This window comes from Brachypodium distachyon, chromosome 1 (genome assembly GCF_000005505.3).
Source record: "Brachypodium distachyon strain Bd21 chromosome 1, Brachypodium_distachyon_v3.0, whole genome shotgun sequence".
Classification (NCBI taxonomy): domain Eukaryota; kingdom Viridiplantae; phylum Streptophyta; class Magnoliopsida; order Poales; family Poaceae; genus Brachypodium; species Brachypodium distachyon.
The window spans coordinates 14268239-14285307 of NC_016131.3; the positions used below are offsets into that span (position 1 = coordinate 14268239).

Here is a 17069-nt window from a genome sequence, read left to right on the forward strand (position 1 = left end):
ACATTGACTCATAGCCGTCTAGGTGATGCCAATCACCAAGAGTAACTAGCTTCAAGTGCTCGGCTAGAGAGGGGATCTCATTCTTCACGCTCAGTTCAGCTCTAAGGGTTTTATCAGGTGTTCTTCAAAACAACTCACTCGGGATCACCACTGAATTCCTTCGGGGTGGCCGTTGTGACCCGTTGGATAAAGTGAACTTTGAGCCTACAGCTCACACTTTATCACTTTGTCTCACAACGGTTAGACTAGATGGTCAAGCACGAAAGCGACAGATTTTCAAACACATTTGAACTCAGAGTGAAGACTTCACGCGGAAGTTTCTGTGAAGCCTGAAATGCTTCATTCTTCACGCCGACGAAAAACACACACAGAAAATGGTTTTCGCCTAAGCTGAACATGAAGAATAAGGTTTCACCTAAACCAGCTCCACACTTCAAACCCCCCTTAATAGTACGGCGTTCCTATACTCAAGTGAAAGAAAAAGCTACGGAAAGATCTATGAAGAATGCTATGCTTTACGTTCTTCACCGTTCTTCACTGAGTTCTTCATAATTCACGCCAGTACCTATACTTCAATTTTTAGGGGTCATCGATGCTGGTTAAACCAATTCTTCTGAGAAACTAAAACCTGAAACAATCAGTGTAACTCATTAGTTCCTCAACCATGTTGTCATCATTCATCAAAACGCATACAGGGGCAAGATTTCCCTTTCACCATTCTCTATTGAATTGTGAATAGTGGGAAACTAGACCGATCATCTTCTCCAAAATTAATTACAGTCAATAAATTCTAAAATAAAAATTTATTATAAATCCTTTGCATTGGAGGGAAAATATGCCGCTACAAGTTTCACTTGGAGGCCCATGTGTGTGTCAGGATTCCGACCCATATTCTTCTCCAAAATCCCCTGCAGCGCCGTCTTCTACAAAATTCCACACATCATTCTTCTCCCAAATCTATAAAATGTTTGTAGTACAGTTAAGATTTATAAATTACAAATACCTATATTTCTAACGTACAAGTGTTGAGTTCCTTCTCCTGGCCAACGACTCCTTCAAGAGACAACGCTGCCCGCTGCCGCATGTTCAACCTCTCGCATGGTGCCAAGTACGTCATCCACCTACCAGCGTTCCCCGCTCACACAATAGCTCGCAGCACCATCGGCGTTTGGCGGGCTGGTCCTTGTCAATGAGTACACCTTTAGATACAAGATTGTCAACGCCATAGCCTACATCTCAGGCAGGCATTTCTTTCTGATGAAATGTATATGCACGTTTTGACTTTTGAACCAATACTAGATTGTCATTTAGCCTACATTTCTAGCAAGCATCTTCTTTTTCCACACACAGATGACCAAAGTATATGTCAAAAACACTTTAGCATTGGAAAAGTACATGTTAATACCACAAACACAGTCCATAATGCCCTCCACGCCCGCCCCACCCCCCCGAACGGTGGGCCAAGTGCAAATAACACCCTAAAGAAGGACGGCGAGCGAGAGGTTGGCCAGGAAGAGATTTAAGTTGTGGCGGCGGAGGAAGTTGCTCGTGGATGATGCGCTTTGTCTCCTTAGCCCGCTCGAAGTTCAGCAGCTTCACTCTCTCCTTGTATACTTGCTACCGGACGAAGCCCTCCCCGTCTAGAGCCTTCTCCAGCTTCTTCGACTTTAGGGACTTGTACTCCCGAGTGACGGCGATGGCCTCCGCCAGCGACGACCACACCATTGCCGGTCCTCGTCGGGGCGGTACAAGACAACGATGGCTGCGATGTGACAGATTATGGGGAGCTCGCTCACCTTCTTCACGGGAGGGTCCGACGGTTAGCGATCGCTCCATCGCCACCAAACCCGATTCCACTACCCGCTCAGACTGTTACTTGTCCCTGCTGTTAAGCCGCATGAGGTCATTGACCTAGTCGGTGATGATTCGGGCCGTGATCCCGAGAATTCGAGTGTGGGAAGATTTCACATGAGGGTGGTGGTGGCGGCGTACGTGCTCGGTGGCTCGAGGAAACCAGAGGGGATTGTCCGGGTTGACGGGCAGTTGAGGTCGACATTGTCCGATGTGGAGGAAGGACGCGGCAACGATCGCTCCATCAACAACAAACCTGATTTGATTGCCCACTCAGACCATACTAGTCCCGTCCATCAGGCCGCGTGAGGTCATCGACCTAGTCGGTGATGATTCGAGACGTGATCTCGAGGATTTGAGTGCGGGAAGAGGTTTAAGCTGTGTCGGCGGAGGAAGAGCCTGTGGATGATGCGCTTCATCTCGTTAGCCCGCTGGAAGTTCAGCAACTTTGCTCTCTCCTTGTCCACTTGCTGCTGGACGAAGCCCTCCCCGTCTAGAGCCTTCTAAAGCTTCTCCGACTGCAGGGACTTGTATTCCCGAGCAACGGCGATGGCCTTCATTGTGGACGGCCACACCATCGTCGGCTGCTCCTCGTCAGGAGGGTGCATGACAAGGAAGGCCGTGATGTGGCAGAGTATCTCAGACAGGCAACTTCTTTCCAATGAAATTCATATGTATGTTTTGACTTCTGGACCAGATACAACATTATCATTTAGCCTGCATTTCTGGCAAGCATCTTCTTTTTCCACACACAAATGAGCAAAGTATATGTTAAAGACACTTTAGCATTGGAAAAGTATATGTGAATAACACAAACACAGTCCATAATACCCTCCTCCCCCCACCCACCCCCCAAACGGTTGGCCAAGTGTAAATAACACCCTAAAGGAGGAAGGGAATAGGTTTATGTTGTGGCGGCGGAGGAAGTTGCTCGTGGATGATGCGCTTCGTCTCCTTAGCCCGCTAAAAGTTCAGCAGCTTCGGTCTCTCCTTATATACTTGCTGCTGGACGAAGCCCTACCCATCCAGAGCCTTCTTCAGCTTCTCCGAGTTCAGGGACTTGTACGCCCGAGCGACGGTGATGGCCTCCGCCGGCGACGACCACACCACCACCGGCTGCTCCTCGTCATGGTGGTACACATTTAGCCTGCGTTTCTAGCAAGCATCTTCTTTTCTCCACACACGAATGAGCAAAGTATATGTTTAAACACTTTAGCATTTGAAAAGTTTATGTTAAGAACACAATCGCAGTCCATAATACCCTCCTCCCCCCCCCCCCCACACACACACACACTCCACCCCCCCGAACGGTTCGCCAAGTGCAAATAACACCCTAAAGAAGGATGATGAGCGAGTGGATGGCTAGGAAGAGGTTTAAGCTATGGCGGCGGAGGAAGAGCTCGTGGATGATGCGCTTCGTCTCCTTTGCTCGCTGGAAGTTCAGCAGCTTCGCTCTCTCCTTGTCTACTTGCTGCTGTATGAAGCCCTCCCCGTTCAGAGCCTTCTTCAGCTCCTTGGACGGCAGGAACTTGTAGTCCCGAGCAACGGCGATGGCATCCGCCCTCGACGGCCCCACTGCATGCTCCTCATCGGGGAGGTACACAACAAGGAAGGCCGAGTATAGAGCTCGCTCACCTTTTTCATGAGAGGGTCCGAGGGTCAGTGGTCGGTCCGAGGCGGCGATCGCTCCATCGCTACCAAACCTGATTCTGTCGCCCACTCAGACTGTACTTGTCACCGCTATCAAGCCGTGTGAGGATGCAGCGGAAGGCGGTGCTGGTGTGTGGCTACGGTGTCGGTAGCCCGAGAAAGATCTCCTCTAGGATCTTCTAGAAGAGGCACGGCACCGGCGCCAGCCGAGCCGTGGCCCGACAAGCATGGGTGGAAGTTGCACGTATCCCCATGCCAAGGCGTCGCTTACGATGCGGACTCTTACAGGGATACCGCGATTGACTGGCAGCTTCCTGTCTGGCCATAACAATAGATGCATATGTGAGGAGAACGCGGCTATCACGTACGGCGCGGTGAGACTAGGTGGTGAAAATGTCGCCATTGTTAGGCTTTGGGACGAAGGTGTAGCTGAAATTGGCGGCAGTGGCGAGCGAGCGGGGTAGAGGGGTGGAGATCCTAGGCCAGTTGGAAGCTGCCTCCGTCGGTGGTGAAACCTAGGAGCGGCGGCGTCTTAAGTTCACAAAGCGGCGTAGGAAGGGGTGCGGTGATGATGCAGCGGAAGGCAGCGCTGGTGGTGGTGGCGTAGGCAAGTGCCTCTGGTGTTGGTAGACGGAGGAAGATATCTAGAATCTCATCGAAGAGGCACGCCGTCGGCACGAGTGAGGCCATGGCCCGATAGGCATGGGTGGGAGCAGCACGTATCTCCGCGACAAGGGATTGCCCACCAGGAGGACTCTTTTGGGGATGCATGGTATTGACTGGCTATAACAGCAGGTGCACCTTACAGGAGGACGCGACCATCGCGAACGTCGGGGTGAGACCAGGGGGTGAACACGCCGCCATGGTTAGGCTTTGGGACGAAGGAGTAGCTAAATTCGGCGGCGGTGAGCGTGTGGGTGGGCTGATTGGTGCGGTGGAGATCCCGGGCCTGTTGGAAGCCGTGTCCATTGGTGGCGAAACCTAGGAGCAACGGTGGCTGGAGTTCACGGAAGCGGCGGAGGAAGGGGCGCGCGGTGATGATGCATTGGACAGCGACGCTGGTTGTGGCTGCACGGGTGAGTACCTCTGGTGTTGCTAGCCAAAGGAAGATCTCCTCTAGGATCTCGTCGAAGAGGCACGTTGCCACCGCCAGCGAGGCCATGGCCTGACAGGCAAGGGTGGAAGCAGCATGTACCATGTATCTCCGCGACAGGGGATCACACACCACGATGACTGTTTCGGGGATACCCAGGAGGACGTGCCATAGTACCCATGACTGCTCCATTTATAAGGTGTGATAATTGTACAAGGAATCAAACATTTATGTGTCAAATGCATATGTACATGTTGAACGAGATACAAGATTGTCATTTACCCACATCTCTAGCAAGCATTTTCTTTCCACACAAATGAGCCAGTAAAACATTAAAACCCTACCTAGCTTAGTGAGAAGCGAGAAGCCCTTGTTTCTTTCTTCTTTAGCTCCGACCAACTGTTATATATAAGCTGAGCTGTTGGCAAAACTCCCTACACCGAGCAACCATTCAAACCGTAGCAAGCTCCTAACCTTCAAGAGTGCTGACCCAAGCACCTGCTGTCATCATTCCGCCACACAGATGAGCAAGTTAAATGTTAAGAACACTCATGTGAAAATTATATGCTAATAACAGAAAATGTGCTTTGGTAACACCAAATTTATCTATCATAAAGTGAAATATGCTTACAACATTCACGACAGCTCCGTTTGTCAGATGTGATATTTAGACAATGAATCGAGCATTTCCAGTGAAATGCATATGTACATCTAGCCCACATCTGCCATGTATCTTCTTTCTGCACATCCAAATGAGCGAAGTATATCTTAATGGTACTTCAGCATGCGAAAGGTATGTTAAGAACACTTCTCTCACTGGCCGTTGCAAAATGTGTAATAGTGCATTAGTGTCATCTTGTTATATACTAATAAATACATTAAAAACCTGTGATAACAGTTGGCATGCTTCATCATAAATTCGAAAAGGTAGTTGGTAATGTAAGGTTACATTTGTACTGGAAAGATGTGTGGTTTTGGAATTATTATCAACGTCAATGTGTACATTTGCACTGAATTTTTTTGTGCCTGGCAGTACAAATGTAACCCACATTGACGTTGGTGGTGTAGATCGGGAGAGCGAACCTACGCAGCATGGCAGTCGACGAGGCAGCCGGCGAGAACCATGGAATTGGTGCCACTGACAATGCTGCTGTCTGAACCGAGTTTGTTGTATTGGTGTTGTAACCTTACACATTGACGTTGGTGTTTGATCAGCTTCGCCAAAAAAAATTCACGGAACAGCTTGTGACATGTTAAAAAAAGAATTCAAAATCTGTCGTAGGGTCTCTTTCGTGTTGCTGCACTTGCTCTTTATTTCCCGCTGTCAGATATACGTCTATATGGCTGATTGGGCTGTGCAATTCCCGTTTGTTTGATGTACGTTGTACCCTTTGATGCTCTGACTATATTGAAAGGCAGCTTGGTGGCTGCCTTTGGTTTGGTTGTCTATTGCTTATTTCACATAGTCTATATTAAGCTGCCTTTGGGGAATGCATTTCTTGATTCCAAAACAACCCTTGCCCTTTCTACGTCTACACCTAATAATAAAGGGAATAACGTTTCCGTCGTTGGGTTGGGTACATCCTGCATCGTCCGTCTCGAGCGTCCTGTCCAATCCCGCATGACGCATGCGCTGGAACCCCCGAAGAGTTTTTTCTTTTCCTTTTTTTCCCCCTCCCATCCAGTCGTCCACCCTCCCCTCCCACAGAGGCACAGACCCGCTCCAGCCGCCTCCCCCGAGCAGGATGGCACCCAGGCTCCAGGCCCCAGTGGCTCTTCCTCGTGGCAGCGCTTTGCCGCTAATTTCCTCTCTCCGAGCTTCAGGCCCACAGAGCAGCAGCGGCCGCAGTGCCATCCGCGCGGTGGAGGAAGAAGCAGGACCAGAGTTACACTCGAGGAGCATGAAAGAGGGGCGCGCGGTACGGAAACTGGATGCTGGTGCCCTTCCACGGCGAGATGTTCGAACTCGCACGCGTGCACATCTTTCTAGCGTTTTCGATCGACTTGCTTGGCCGGAGCCGGACCGGACGGAGGATAAATACGTGCCGTCGGCGTCGTCGAAGCGGCACAAGCGTGTGCCGGGGCATTAGGAGGAGGAAACGGCCGTCCTCGCTTCCAGACCACCTGTAAGCACGCTGCCCTTGCTTCCCGACCCCCTCTTCAGCGCCTCCCCACACTCCCCCTGTTTCCTCTCCCTCCTTCCCATCCGGCGGCGCCCTCCTGCTTTGCCGCTCAGCTGCTAGCCGAGCAGCAGTAGAGGCCATGGCTTGTTATGAGGTCAAATTAGTGAGCGTGTGATGTTGTAGCTTGCAATCTGCAAGTGGTATTCTTATTTGCACACCGTTTTTGCAGTTTCCAGTATATTCAATCTTTTGATAAATCTTAGATTGATCATGTGCTTTATCTAATTCTTCTTTCAAATTCGATTGTCAGTTTTTGTCAAGATTGTTAAATTGGCTGAAACCAATAGGTATCTCGAGCCTCTGCCTCATGCTCCTAATTCAACTGTCTCGAGGAGTTCAAAGGAAACCATCAAGAAATAACTTCAGTTTGTGATTTAAAATATGATTAAACAACTTTTATTTATATTTGTTGCTTCCTTTTTCTTTAGCTATCATCCGGTTTAATGTAACAAAGGCTTCTCATCGGACTGTTACAACATTTGATCATGTTGGTTCTCTAGCTATCTTCTAATAGTTGTTTTACTTAATTCTCAATCTTTTGTGTAGCTGGTTGGAGCATGTAGCTATCCACTTGTCATGAATGAGTTTCCATCGAGGGGTTCTCTAAGAGAATTTTTGCGCAAGCTAGATTGCAAAAGTCTTCCTTTGGAGAAGATTATTTACATGGCCCTGGATATTGCGACCTCAAGACGTCAAATATGATGCTAGAGGAGTGTTTTGAACCATACGGAAAAATTGTGTGGTTGCAGGTCTGATTGATCCAGGTCCAGTTGATGCAAAATCATTCGGCAACATGTAGTAGGTAAAATTCATATATGCCACTGTTTAGATTAAAGTATTCAAATCATCAGCTTATTGTTGACTGCATAGCACGAGGCTGCAGCTTCTCCGACTGCAGTTAATCTTAGATGATTAGGTGCAGGAAAAAAATTCAAAACACGTGACAACGCACGGACATTATACTAGTCGTGTCATATAGCAACATTGAGCGTCACACAGCTAGCTAAACTTGTTTTTTAGAGAGGCACTAAAACTTGGTTATGTTAATTTCTCTCGATGGCCCACTAGTCACTCCTCCTTAATCGGGCCACACTAAGCTTCAGGAAGGCCCAGGCCCAACAACCCCAACCGATCAGAAGTCCAAACCCAAAAACCCAACCAAGAGTCCAAGAGAGGCATATAGTAGGAGGAGTCCAGTAGAACACTCACCCACGTGGTCACTGTCCGGGAGACAGACAGGAACGAGCACGCATAGCCCTGCGCGGCCGCAAAGCAGCGATGCCGCCCAAGCCCGGCGAGCCGCCCAAGCCGCCGCCGTCGGGGCGCAGCCCCAACAGCCTGAACCTTCCCAGTCCGCTCCCACCCGTACCCCAGCCAGGCCATCACCATTCCCCCGCGGCGGGCGGGCACCACCCTCCTCCTCACCACCGCCGCGCCAGATCTGAGGTGGCCTTCCGCTTCCCGGCCAACGTGCTGGCCGGGATCGCCGGCCCCGAGGACGAACTCTTCTCCACCTTCATGGACACGGACAAGATCGCCGGCACGTCGTCCTCGCCGCCGCGCTCCGCCAAGCACCGCCACAGCGCCTCGTTCGACGGGGGCGGCGGCGCTGGGAAGCACAAGGGTGGCGTCGGCGGGGTGTTCTCCGACGTGCTGGAGGCGAAGAAGGCCATGTCCTCCGAGGAGCTCTCCGAGCTCGCGTTCGTCGACCCCAAGCGTGTCAAAAGGTGACCAACCCCCCTTTCTCCGGCCTCCCCTCCGCATCCTGATCCTGAGGCCACCTTGGATTATGAGCTAATGCCTGGTTGGTAGCATACATCTACATAGATTATTACAGCTCAGGGTTGCTCTTACTTTTGAATTTTGATCACAGGTTGACTGAGAGATGGTTAGTTAAGGGCTTAGTAAGAATTGTGGTCTAGGTAGGTCGGGTAGGTGTAGCTCACTTTGATTATTCTTCAAGCAAAGAAGTGTGGGCAGACAGACTGCAGGTCTTGGTCTGTCATATGCTTAAGTCATGGCAGATCGTTGGGGCTAGTGGTCTTGAATCTGGATGGATAGTGAAAGGTAGATGGTAGAAATAGGGCTAGAACAAGCTGGAGCCTGGAGCTAGGTATCCTATTGTCTCATTTTTGCCTTCCTTGCTTATGTGGGTTTCTTTTTGAAATGCAAGCACCCATAGAAGTAGTTGAAATGCTCTTTATTTTTTCTCTAAGTTGCTCTCTTTGTCCGAAAAGCTGCTTCGTGCCATTTTTCTTAAATAAAGCGACGGATGTGGGATGAAAGGGGCGGGAGATGGCAACGAATTGTGGCATATTGCTTAGGCAAGCGCCTCCTTATGGTATTTTCTTTCCATTGGCTATGACTTTTTTATACCATTTTCTAAGCGTCTCTGAGATATTCAACAAAGCTTGCATGCCACTTTTTTTTTAATTGCAATTTGTCTGTTTCAAAGTCGAACATTTCACTTTTTTATTGGCATTAAGTCGCATTCAACATGCTGCAATATGTTTATTCAATACCTAATTGCTCAAATTTACGATGTAGGGTTTTACCTGTGGCAGTGGCAATGTTGTTTCCACGTTCACTTATAATAGTCTAAAAAATATGTTTCTGTAATATAGGGTGACGGTATTACGTACTTATCCATGCATACAAGTCTTGAGACGCTCATGTGCTTTATTTGGTAAGGCTTTGTCTTAGTCCAAAATGCTGCTTAATTGTCATTTAGTTCTTAAATAAGTTCTTAACTCAGCAAAGAGGGTGTGATGAACGAGGCGGGAGATGACAATTTGTTGTATGTTGCTTACGCCTGCACGTTTTGTGATTCATTCTCCCCATTTTGAAGTCCTTTATCTCATACTGCAAGGGGCGTGATCAACTTGTTTTAATTGGTTATTTTATTTCAGTATAACAGACCCAGATTTAATGATTTCCTGTGTTTGCATATGTTAATTATAGTCGCCGGATTCCCAGTTTGCTGGTTTTGTGATTCGCAAGTCGGCACACTCCACAAATTGAGTTAGATGTTAGGGGATATACACTGGCACACGAATCTGGCTACCGATTCCAATTTGCTGGCTCCATTCGTATTGAGTTGTGAATAGTTGGAAACTAGACGCACATCATCTTCTCCAATATTGATTACAGTCAATAAATTCGAAAATAAAAGCTGATTATAAATCCCACGCATTGGAGGGAAAAATGCCGCTACAAGTTTCACCTGGAGGCCCATGTGTCTGTCAGGATTCCCACCCATCGTCTTCTCCAAAATCCCCTGCAGCAGCATCTTCTACAAAATTCCAGATAACATACTTCTCCGGTTCTCCCAAATCTATCAAACTTGTAGGTACAGTCAAGTTTTATAAATTACAAATACCTATATTTCTAATGTAAGGTTCCATTTATACTGTCAGGCACAAAATTTTCCAGTGCAATGTACACATTGGCGTTGATAATAATTCCAAAACCACGCATCTTTGTAGTATCAATGTATGTTAAGTGTAATACTGAAACTCTAGTAATTATTAACTAGTTTTCTTAACAACCAAATTTGCCCCAGCTGTAGACAATTGATGTAGCAGAAAAGAACTTCACTACGAAGATATGATTTATTTTTTTCATCTAAACAAAGAGAACTCCATTTTTTCCCCTTTAGAGCTAAGTTGTTTCTATGTAATAAATGTACAATCATTAACGGTGGCAGCCTGGAGCATCTGGAAGCAAAGAAATGCTAAAATATTTGGCAATATTTCTCCTAGTTTAGGCAGCTGGCTCTCTTGTTCACCTAGTTGTTTCTTCCTGACGTCCTGATGTTCTCCCCACCTGTTGTACTTTCTTTCTTGTCTTGTTACTGTCGGATGCTCTCCTACAGTTTTCCTTAAATAGAAGTTAACAATTATTCTGCCTGCACGTTTAGATTTTGTCAGTGCATCTTGTTAGCTGCCTGCAATACTGCACTAGATAAGTGCCTATTAAACCCCCAGCTTTGTTTGTTTCAGAATTATAGCAAACAGACAGTCTGCAGCTCGATCAAAGGAAAGAAAGGCTCGTTATATAACAGAATTAGAGCGGAAGGTTCAAACTCTTCAGACCGAGGCTACTACTCTTTCGGCACAACTGACACTATTTCAGGTAACCTTTCACCCCCATTTGTTTGACTCATGGATTGTATCAGTATTATCACTTATCACTATTATGTTTAATTCATGTGTTTTCAATGCACAGAAAAAAGTTACTCTGCAATAAAGACACTACATAGAAACCGCCCTTTTCAAACTCTATTGAGCAGCCAGCTGCACTCAACACTTGGAAATCTGTGTCCACTAACCTGCAACTGCTCTACACTCAATGAACCACCAGTCAGCATGATATTTCGTTTGAACTGATGCACATGCCGTAAGAACTATCGCACATGCTAGGATAAGTTATTTGGCTCTTCTTAACTAAAGGGTTTGCAGTGGTTGGGCTAAAACATCCTTTTGATTATTGAGGTTATTGCAACACCATGTTAGGGTGCACAACTTGCACTCGGGACAGGCCCACAAGTATTCAACAATTTTGATCTGACATAGTGTCCCTGTCATATAGATTGAATTTAGAAGATAGGAGGAAGGGGAACACGACCATGTCGAAATAACACCTCGAATTTAGAATCCAGTCACTCGCACCCCCCCCCCCCTCCCGAGTTCTTCTCGCCTAGTTTTCCTTCTTTCTTTATTTGAAGTCAGCACACTGGTAGTTCACCCCCATGTTGACTCAGAGCAGCGGTTGGAATTGATGCGATGTATCCATCGCCAATGCGGCTAGGTCTTCAGGGATTGGCGGAACTAGGACGTATTGCCGTGCAAGGGGTCGCACACCGCGAGCTCCAGGAAGTGGACTGGGCCATCCTCGCCCACGGTGCCCTGGTCGAGGACATGACCGTCGCGGATGTCTTGGGCTCAACTCGCGGAAGGAGGACAGCCCGCCTTCTTGGCCACTGTCGCCATGGCCGAGCCAGCACTGAATAACTTGCTCAGGCGCTAAGTTCGATCCTCGAGATGTACCCGAGTGCCAGGTTCAGGCGGCAAGACCTGTGAGAGACGGTGGGGGAAGAAAACATTGAGCTGGTTCGTTTGGACGATAGGGACAATGGGACATGTGAGCTACCGGTATTTTACTGTCTAGCGCACCAGCTAGTAGCCCCCTGCAGTCAGCGCTCCTAGCAGGATTCCCAGGGTGGACCGGACATGCGCGATGTAGGCTCTGCCCCTAACCGGTCGTAGGCACGCCCGGCTCGCTGCCATTGCATGAACCCCGACACACGAATCTTGGAACAATGCCGGACGGCCCGATAGTACAGGCCAGCGGCTGTACAGGCCAAAAAACCACTCTCTGGGGATAATACATAATAATATGATCCTTATATAATGCTAAATGGAAACAACAAGTATAAGGAATGCAATTTTGTTCTTAATCAGTCTGTTATTTTGTATGAGGAATGTTGTTTATATGAACTTGCTGGATATTTTATAAGATATTATGTCTTGCTGCGCAGAGAGACACAACGGGACTTTCTGCAGAAAACACCGAGCTCAAGATAAGGCTGCAGGCCATGGAGCAACAAGCTCAACTCCGTGATGGTGAGATTTTTATTACTTTCACTGGTATAATCAATTAATCATGTCAACAGTTGTTTTTCATTGTTTTCAATAAGTTTGTGCATCTGGATGCCTCATAGTTGCCCAGTGGCTTTATATAAAATGGAAAACTTCTTGACCAGGGATATTTGTGCTTATTAACATCCTTAACTTTTGTATGTAAATAAGATTGACAATAGTACCATGCTCTCTTTGTTAAACATAGACTTATACTGAAAGCCGGCACATTGTTTCTGAAACTATATCTTGTGTGCGAGGTCAGTTGCATTCGTCAAGTTAATAGTGTTGACATGTTTGAACAATCCGTAAACATCTGTAAAAGGACTTCATGGATTAGGAGATTATTTGTGTTGTCTAACAGAAACACCATATGTTTCCAGCTCTGAATGATGCACTGAAGCAGGAGGTGGAGAGGCTCAGGATCGCCACAGGGGAGACGACAAAATCCAATGAAGCATACGACAGGGGAATGCATCACGTCCCGTACAGCCCTTCCTTCTTCCAGCTCTCCGAGCAACACTCAGTTCAGCACCGTGCAAGTGTTCATCAGTTGCCACCCCAATTCCAACCACCTCATCCCAGTGCCCCAGGCCACCAGATGGCATCCCACCCCAATACCTTCCCGGATATGATGCAGCAAGACTCGCTTGGGCGGCTACAGGGACTAGACATCGGCAAAGGATCGGTGCCTGTCAAGTCGGAGGCTGATGAACCGTTGAAGTCAGAGGGCAGCTCCTTGTCTGCAAATGAAAGCAATAGCACCTTCTAATTACATACCAGATTTTTTTTTGTTCATAGTCTGACATATTTGAACTGCTTCTCTTGCCCCTCTATGGTTATTTTTTTAATCCATTTTTTTCTACTTAGGTGACATTGTTTGGATTCATCAGCTGTGTGCTGTGTGTTGCCTCTAAGTTAGGGGGACTGGGTGACCGGTCTGTCTTCTTTGTTACCTTGTAGATTTTTTATAGGGAAACCCCAACTTAACCCGAGAGAAGCTTCATATAAAATGGAATCATGGGGTTTCCATTTGGAAACTTGTACATTTTTTTTCTATTCATATGCTAATTCTTAATGAATCCTTAGCAGGAATCTAGAAGTATCGCATTGTGGGAGAACTTTACGTTGTTTCGGACACCTTTTTAGAAAATGTTGAACCCACTTGTGTAAGATACAAGATACATGAGCATAGTCTTGTCGTCCGACTACTAGACCTGCTCAAGCATGTTCACCTCTTGTGATACAAGAGTAATATGCATGTCTAACAATAGGTAGAGATACAAGGTGCAAGAAATATACTCCATCTGTCCCAAAATAAGTGACGTGGATCCACGTCACTTATTTTGGGATTGAGGGAGTAGTATATAAGAATAAAATTGGCAGTAAGGTGTAAGCATACCATCCAAGGTCTGCTTATCAACTCCATACTTTAACCATCGGAGAAACTATTAAGAAGCACACCCACCTTCAGCGGGATAAGCATTACAACCACATAGCATGTAATCACAATGTTGCCCGTTCGTAATCATCCCCATTCTACAGAAATCATAATTAAGCCATAACGGGAGAAGCCGACTTTGCCGTGTGCCTGGGACACACAACAAAGGCTTACGTCACCTACGACAAAGGTGGCACGGTATACTATTTAACGACACAAAGCCGGCTTTGTCGTGAACCTTTTGTCGGGCACAAAGTCTTTGTTGTCGTGCACATAGCAAAGCCTTTGCTGTGCGCCGGTTGAAAGCCTCCTCCGTCGGTGTGAAACCTAGGAGCGGCGGCAGATGGAGTTCGCGGAAGCGGCGAAGGAATGGGTGTGCGGTGATGATGCAACCGAAGGCGGCGCGGGCGAGGGCCTCTAGTGTGGGTAGCCGGACGAAGATCTCCTCTAGGATCTTGTCGAAGAGGCACATCGCCGGTGCCAGCAGGGCCATGGCCCGAAAGGTATGGGTGGGAGCAGCACATATCTCCATGATAGGGGTCGCACACCACGAATAATCTTTTGGGATGCACACAATTGACTGGCCATAACAGCATGTGCATATGAGAGGAGGACACGGCCATCACGAACGTCGCAGTGGGACTAGGGATGAACACGTTGCCATGCTAAGGCTTTGGGATGAACGAGTAGCTGAAATCGGCGACGCTCAAGCGGGGCGGAAGGGTGGACATCCTGAACGGTTGGAAGCCTCTTCTGTTGGTGGAAAACCTAGGAGCAGCGGCGGCTGGAGTTCATGAAAGCGACGGAGGAAGGGTGTGCGGTGATAATGCAGTGGAAGGTGACGCGGACGTGTGCCTCCGGCGGCGTGGGTAGCCAGAGGAAGATCTCCTCTAGGATCTCGTCGAAGAGGCACGCTAGGGACAGTGGGGCCATGGCCCGACCTGCATGGATGGGGGCAGGACATATTTCTGTGAGAGGGTATCACACACCATGAAGTTTCTTTCAAGGATGCGTGCGATGGACTGGCGATAACAGCAGGTGCACATTAGAGGAGGATGCAGCCATCACAATCGTCGTGGTGAGACCAGTGGGTGAACATGCCACCACTGTTAGGCTTTGGGACGAAGGAGTAGCTGAAATCAGTGGTGGCGGCGAGCACGCGGGCGAGCGGGGCCGAGGGTTGGAGATCCTGGGCCAGTTGGATGCCTCCTGCATCGGTAGCGAAACCTAGGAACGGCGGAGGCTGGAGTTCACGGACATGGCAGCGGAAGGGGCACGCGGTGATGATGCGGCAAAAGGCAGAGCTGGCATGGCGACGCAGATAATCGTAAGGTTCGACACAACAATATCTAGTGATGCACAGATGATGCTTCAGTGATTCGGATGATATCTTGGGTACAGCAATGACACAACGCTCCATCTTGAGATCCTTAGTGCTGGGCAGCCCAAGACATCGAGGAACTTATATAGATAAGATAGGTAAGATGCATGGTCTTCAAGTGTTGGGAGATGAGACGAAGATCGAACACCGGTGAACCACATTCCATTTGCTCAAATTGAAAGGCACAAAGATAAGATAGGTAAGATTGAAAGGCACAAAGATAAGATCGGTAAGATGCGTGCACTTTGGCAGGCAGAAAGGATATCACATGCCAGAGGACGTCTTGTCGGTGAAGTTGACGAAGCAGTCCTCTTGCATGGCGAGCGGACGGGAGAAGAATACAAGTTTCGATATTTGGATAGAAGACAAGTTTTTTCTTAGGAGATGGACAAAGGACAAGCGGGATGGTTGGATGCCTTGCCTTAATATACTCCCGTCGCATTATTGGGCTAAAAGCCGGGCCCATTTGTTTTCGTCTCCTTCTTTTGTTTTTTGGCTAAAAATTGGATGAAAGTACTCTTTTCGAAAATTCAACTAAAAAAATAGTATCAAGTCGTGTGAGAACTTGTTTCAAACACCTTAATTATTTTTTTTAGAAAATGTTGCACCCACTTTTGTGTAACACATGATTTTACACACCTTCTCCTGAAACACAATGCACAACCATAGTCTAAACCATTTATACTCCCAACTAAGAAAAAGGATGCAGGTGCACACAACCTCGATGAACATTATAGAACAACCTCCAACTCTCATATAACTTCCTGCATTTATACTAGCTGAAATTTTTCTAAACCATATTCTAAAAAATGGCTAAAACTTTTTTACACAAAAAGTGAGGATAACATTTTCTACGGAAGTCAAGATATGATTATGTTTGTTCGGGCTGAAGCTCACAGAATCGGCTGTAGCTGCTAGATGCGGCTATAGTTTGGTGCAGTTTGATGTATGTTTCTTTCAACGGCTGATGTTTTAGTTTGGAAACAGAAAGTTGATCATATGAACCTATATCTATATCAAACATGATATATGGATGCGACAAATAAATTAATAAACTTATCATATATGAACGAACAATAATTCCGTACAATTAATCAACCAAGCTCCATATATGGTACATATGCATATAACAATTCCACACAACAATAGAAACTCGGTACACAATCAAACAAGTTCCATAGTACATATGCATATACCAGTTCCACACAACAATACTCACGGGACAGGCAAAATAATCGAAGTTGCCCAAATTGGAAAGCACAAATTTACCACGAAATAGCAATCAAGCTCACTCACCATGCAAGGATTCAGACGAAAGACGTACTCTAACAGATGCAAATGCTTAGGAAATTAAAAGATATGGAGCCGAAACTAATTACGTGACCCTCACTCTCGGAAAGCTGATCAACGTCTACCTCTAGATACGCCACTTGAGGCTAACATTGCGCACAACCTCATAGGCTACGTCTTCTTCCCCGTCAGCGCCCGATGCAATACACACAACCTCCAACTCGCGTATAACTTCATGCATTATACTATCTGAAGTTTGTCTAAATAATTAAAAAAATGATTAAACCATTTTTACATAAAAAATGAGGATAACATTTTCTAACCTAAGTCAAAATATGCTAAACACACTCACCTGCGGGTAGTGTATATAAGGTGTTATTTCCATAGCTCTTTTTGCCGAGCCGAAGTGTGGGTAGTGTACATACCGAGTGTTCTTTCCATAGCTCTTTGTGCCGAGCCTTCGGCACATAGAATGTTAGAAAACAAAATAGGCTTCCTTATCGGTTATTCGTCTGTTTAATCGCGACTTGGTTGGTGACCA

General features: G+C 47.1%; 1 protein-coding gene and 1 long non-coding RNA gene across 2 annotated transcripts; one reads left to right on the forward strand and one right to left on the reverse strand.

Moving 5' to 3' along the window:
• Positions 1–4802: 4802 nt before the first annotated feature.
• On the reverse strand, positions 4803–8121 carry LOC112270162. The gene is made up of 3 exons (XR_002962544.1): positions 7987–8121; positions 5226–5334; positions 4803–5095 (listed from the first exon to the last, which is right to left on the reverse strand). It is a non-coding gene; the product is annotated as an uncharacterized LOC112270162 (long non-coding RNA).
• LOC100828964 (transcription factor RF2b) lies at positions 7975–13479 on the forward strand. Its single transcript, XM_003562400.4, has 4 exons — positions 7975–8504; positions 10779–10911; positions 12317–12401; positions 12800–13479. Exons 1-4 carry the CDS (start codon positions 8056–8058, stop codon positions 13186–13188), a joined length of 1056 nt encoding a protein of 351 aa, XP_003562448.1. The 5' UTR covers positions 7975–8055; the 3' UTR covers positions 13189–13479.
• Positions 13480–17069: the final 3590 nt, after the last annotated feature.